The following is a 5,647-nucleotide window of genomic DNA, read 5'->3' as shown; positions in this document are numbered from 1 at the left end:
CTTCGTTCCGTGTCGCCTATGATCCCTTCACTTACGCGCAGAATTTTGATCAGGGATGTACTTTGGCAGACCCAGATATCCTCTCCAGGTCCTTTTCTGCTCGGTTCGCCGTGCCTTCGAGGATTTTCGAGCAGACTGCAGTAGTGAGCTGATCCCGGTTGCAGGTGTCTTTACTTTTCTGTACTGCATTTGGAGTATAATAAAAGATTTAGACTCTAGAGCTATAATTGTTCGACACAAATCCTGATGTCGGTCGAGGAAACTACAAAAGGTACTCTTATGTAATCAATGCTCATTGAATCTTGATAGAATTTTTGCATATCCATCCTGCTTCCTCTGCTCCCCTCTAATCTCAGCTTCCATAGAAAGCCGACAATAGGCCTAAAAGTTAAGCTTTTGTCCGTGAAGTGTTGGAAATGGAATACGTAAGTTAACAGAAAAACTTTTTGTTATGCTTATTTCAACCATAGCCCAACAACAGAGAATAGTTTTCTCAAACTCTCTCAGTGTCAAAATGAGAATCAAACTAGCAATGAAAATATCGAAATTGGTCAATGAGAAGTATATCTAAGAAAAACTTCAGTAACAATGGAAATTCGAAACGGAAAAATGCAAAACTCGAGACTTCTAGACAGAGCAAATAGTCCAGAACCGTTCTGTTCCTGTCTTTCGTAAGCAGCAAGATCATATGGGGACTGGGATTGATCATATGACATCGGAACCAATTAATTCTACTGATTCTCTTGTTTGGTTTCTCCAGCATCGCTGACAATATGCCGGTCGAAACTCCAAGCAAAACACCGGAAATGTTGAGGAAGGTGGTGGACCGCTTCAACTGGTTTGTCCGTGTCCATCTAACTAGGGGTGTGCACGGGTACCGGGTATACCCGGAATCGGTCGGAAACTACCCTAACGGGTAGGGTCCGGGTATTTAGTATTGAAAATAGGGTAGGTTCCGGGTATTAAAATTAGGAACCTGTAAAAATCGGTTTCGGTTTCAGTTCCGATTTCCGCCTATAGAGTACCCGAAACCGGTTATCTATTAAAAAAAATGAAATAATAAAGTTACTATCTCCTCTAATGAATCAGAACATAGACACTTTATTGCGTGGGATCGTATTATAAATGTTTAATTTTATCAATGGATTGATGAGACATATTATTATTTCATTGTTATGGATTAATCTAAATTTTGTTGATATTTTGACGTGATTATTGATGTGACATTTTCGATTTTATTTAGTGAGAGAAAAAAATTTATAGGTTCCAACAGGGTACCCGAAACCTGTAGTATAATACAGGTTCCGGGTAAGTTCCGATTCCATTATTCAACAAGGTAGAGTCTGGTTCCAAAATCTTGGAATCTGTCTTTTACGGAGTAGGGTCCGAGTATTATGAAAAATACAGAGTATCCGGAACCGATCACCCCTACATCTATCCCAAAATTAAAAGGACATGCACATGCCACTCTTATATCTATATGGAAAAATAATAATTTAGCTTCTTACCTTCATACATTCTCTGCTGGACCCACATTCCAAACCCGAGCGGAGCTTTGCCATGGACTCCATGAGACAATAAAAATAAGATCAAGAAACAAAGACATTGCGAGCTCATCCATTAGTTCAACCATGATTAAAATGTGAGATACTTTTATCTCAACTGATGACCGTTGGAATTATATTCGTCCTATTTTTCCATGTCATGCATTCTGGAAGGAAGCCTTGCCAGATTTTATCAGAATGTTTACAGTTCCAATACATTTTGATATATACTCTGCTATCGGGTTAAATTATGCGAAGTGCCTTTGGTTTCTGTTGACCTGTTTCCTTTGAGAAGCTTAGAGAAAAGTTCAATAATTACCGGGAATGAAGTACTGAGTATTTACTGAGCCACCAGCAAGATATAGAGCACACTGATGACAAGTAAATCTGTCCCTCGAAGCCGTGTCCTTGCCATGAAAGCAACCATTGCTACTCGGAAAATCAGAGGCTCTTTCTCTTCCTTTGAGATTTTATGCTGAAACTGATTTTAAGTAACCGGCCACCACAACGAATTGCACTTCAGCATGAAGCCCATGTGAGTGCCATTCAATCATAACTCTGCTTTAGTTTCTTCAATCTACTCATTCCAAATAGCCATCTGTGACCATATATGTCATCTGGCGCTATGTTTCTATATGGGTTTACAAGACTCACTTCTGTATTAGTATCAGAATTTTGAGGTGGGAAGCATCCCAACCATTATATGCTTCTATTACAGCAAAAGCCATGGTAGGAAAATTGTCTTACATAGAGTCAAGAGTTGCACCAAGTAACTGCAACTAATAACATAATGAACTTAAAATTCTTCTTTTGCCCGTCTGCACAGTTGAACAGTTACTAAAGGGAACCAGATATCGTAAAGAAATGGACGTCTGCTTCTGAAAGGAAAAAGAATACTAAACAAGGAGGCAAATAATCAGCAACTTCTACCAGCAAGAACCACTGCACAAAAGGAAAAGGTCCGATTGTATACTTTTGTCGGTTATTATTGCTGCCACAGGCTTTGTACAATATACAAGACCATATAGCTAAATATGCCTTCATCATGTCAGTGACAGGAACTCCGAGATCCAACCAGAACATGAAATACAGAATTTTACTGACAATGGATTCCTAATCGAAAGAACATGAAGTACATGGATGAGCTCACACTAACATGTTAAATTGGATGGAGATAATCCGAAGCAACAAATGTTACTTAGCAAAAAGACAGGGAATTTACACGCGCAAGATAAATTTGGACAAGTTCAAAACATTATGAGACGAGTAATTTTCTAGGCAAGACTATCAAATGCTTTTGAAGAAATTAAGAAACCCTGATCTCGGATTCCATGGAAAGAGCTACACTTGGGAGAGGCCGCAGATGACAACCACCATATAGATGCTGCAATCTATGAAGACTGCCCGAATGGACTGGTAAGCCACCAGGCCTCTCTCTAAAACCTTAACCGCTCCGTCCCAATTCTGATTCTCTTCCTTAGGTGCCTTCTTTTCTTCCACGGGCTCCCCCAAGCTCTTCTGTGCATTTCGAAGCCGAGCTAGCACGATGGTTACATCCGTCAGCAAGAGTATGTAAAGAGGCCTCGAGGCTATGATGCTGCCCGACTTCACTATGTGGCTCCCGAACAGCGGATATCCCACGTAAGACAGAACAACAAGAACCGCTATGACAAGAGCGCAGAAGGCACGAGTCCTCTCTGACTCTAGGATGCACGAATTAAGTTGTCTCGAGCTGAAGAGGTTAGGCCTGTCACGTGGCTGTGCCAAAGCTACCGAGTCGGTTCTATCGCGTGAAGCAAGAGGCTGTACCTCACCTTTACCAGTCTCGTGTCGGAGAATATCAGCCCCGAGCTGCCCTCCAATTCTCGTGGCGTCTCTTTCAGAAGTCTCGTTGTCCACTGGTGTATCTAGAGAACGATGCGATCACAGCATAAACAGCATGAGTTAGGTCGGATCCATTACATACTATCCGGTCAGAATTGCGGAAACAGATTGGGACACTTATCCTTCAAGGAAATCCGTACAGTTACGGGGCGAACCCTAACATCGTCGAGAAGAATTTGAATTATTCACCTTTGATTGGATCAGGAGCGTGTGGAATTTGGCTGTGATCGTGAGAGGACGATGAAAGAGATGAATCGCCGGCGATTGAATCGATCGACCGCGGTGGCGATGACGGAAGGTTATGGACATGTCGACCGGTGATGAGAGCTATTCGATCCGAGCCACTCTCCATGATCCTTCTCCTCCTCTCTTCTCTGCCACGATCGTTCGTCGCCATCTCCGGGGGAAGTCTGGAGCTCTCTCTCTCTCTCTCTCCAATTTCGACTCTGTATGTTTTGTGATGTTTCCGTTAATTCCGTTGGACGATGAAACAAAATAATATTTAAAAAAATACCTAAATAAATGAATAAGAATTATGAAAAACGAAAAACAATGTAATTACTCATATAAAAGAAAACGAATGCAATTTGGCAAAAATGATATTTTCGAATATTATTATCATAAGATCTTGAATTAGTTATTAGGTAATGATTATTACAAAACTGTCATATCCTTAACTTTTCACTATTTACCTATTTTTTTGAGACATCAACTAATATTCCCCATTTTACATTATTTCGTTCGTAAAATTGTATTATGCTATTAGAGATAAAATGATGTTATATTACTTTATTAGAGGTAAAATGATGTTATCCAAAAATATTTAGAAATTAAGAATTGATTCGAAAAAGAAAGATATAGAAAATCTAACTTAAAAATGAGATAATAATATAGGAAACTTGTAAACTTAAATCTCACGTAAACAAAACTAATTATGATGATTATTGAGAAAATATTATATTTAATTGTTTGACGAGTTAAAATGTATGGTTAGGTTATTGAAGCCACTGCATCAAGTAATAAAAAAATGATTTTAATAGGAAAGGAGTCTCATTACTTAAAATCAAAATCGAATCCAGAATCTCTTGATCGTGTGTTATTGTATTAAATGCTCTTTCTCGATTTTATGTCCATAAAAACATAAGATGGAAATTTGTTTCGGGTAGTGTCCACTCGAAAAGACTAAATATTTTAAATCGCCAACTGTGAGTCACACCTAATACTCAACTTATCTACAAGCAAGCTCTTACGTTTAAATAGGTAGCACAGAATCCTTCCCAGAAAAGGGCTATCATTTTGCTCCTTAAGTCTAATCGGTCATTTATCTTTTAAGTCTATTTTTCAGTTACTTAAATTTTTTTCACTATATAACACCTAATATCCGAGAACTTAGTGGAATTTGATATACTCAGGTACTCAAGTTGGATAGACCTACGAGGGAATAAAATTCTCTCAATCATGAATTTTCTCATTCATGAAACTGAACTCGAAACCTTAATTAAAAAGAAGAAGTATTGAACTATTTGAACCAATCCACATTAGCACAGTTAATTTAGTAACCAAATGTTACAGAAATTTGTGTATTTATTTTAGTCCTTCCTTTCATTGCTCCTTTAAATTGATCCATAAAATTTGTGTGAAGGAACTAGGAGCAATCACGGTATGCCTAATCGCGACTCTCTTAAATGTATGCCCAGCCATTTTCTTATTGATAACTACTAACTAGTATAGTCAATAAAATGAGTATTGTATGCAGTTCTGATTATCTCTCATTTGATAACTCAATTAATTATCAACCCAATAAGCAAGATATAGTGCAGCTATGTGCTTTTATTATGCAGTCGCATTTCTTTTCTTTTTCTTTTTTCACTTTTACAATTCTTACTGTATATTAAAACTATTGTGAAGAAAAATATCTTATGCGCTCCATTTGGACGATTTTAATTGTTTGTCCTTTATAGATATTCAAATAGACTAACTATGTCAAAGCGTAAAAAAAGTAGACCGAGTAAGTAGTGTCGAAATAGCCAGTCCAAATATCCAGGAACTCGATCTACCGTTCCCGGGATTTTGATGCATATAGATATAGAACTAACCACAAAAATCGAATAACGCAGTGTCTTCAAAAAATCAAACCTTGTTTTGTCTACATGCTACTTACAGTATTACATAAATTGATTTAATGTGAATAATAAATAATTAAAAAAATCTTCTAGACC

General features: G+C 37.9%; 1 protein-coding gene across 1 annotated transcript; it reads right to left on the bottom strand.

Annotated features, from left to right (window-relative positions):
* Nucleotides 1–2,493: 2,493 nt before the first annotated feature.
* LOC116199967 lies at nt 2,494–3,905 on the bottom strand. The gene is made up of 2 exons (XM_031530572.1): nt 3,618–3,905; nt 2,494–3,451 (listed from the first exon to the last, which is right to left on the bottom strand). The coding sequence occupies exons 1-2, from the start codon at nt 3,823–3,825 to the stop codon at nt 2,886–2,888; spliced, it is 774 nt and encodes a 257-aa protein (XP_031386432.1). The 5' UTR covers nt 3,826–3,905; the 3' UTR covers nt 2,494–2,885.
* Between the last annotated feature and the right edge of the window lie 1,742 nt (nt 3,906–5,647).

Source organism: Punica granatum, chromosome 3 (assembly GCF_007655135.1).
Source record: "Punica granatum isolate Tunisia-2019 chromosome 3, ASM765513v2, whole genome shotgun sequence".
Taxonomy (NCBI): Eukaryota; Viridiplantae; Streptophyta; class Magnoliopsida; order Myrtales; family Lythraceae; genus Punica; species Punica granatum.
Note: the sequence above shows the minus strand (reverse complement) of the source record. Positions and strands in the feature narration are given on the sequence as shown.

Bases quoted from the DNA above. Each gene is read 5' to 3' on its own strand.
- LOC116199967 (XM_031530572.1), bottom strand. From the start codon at position 3,825: ATGGCGACGAACGATCGTGGCAGAGAAGAGAGGAGGAGAAGGATCATG. The intron at 3,452-3,617 runs GTGAATAATTCA...ATCGTTCTCTAG, and splicing joins CGCTCCTGATCCAATCAAAG to ATACACCAGTGGACAACGAG.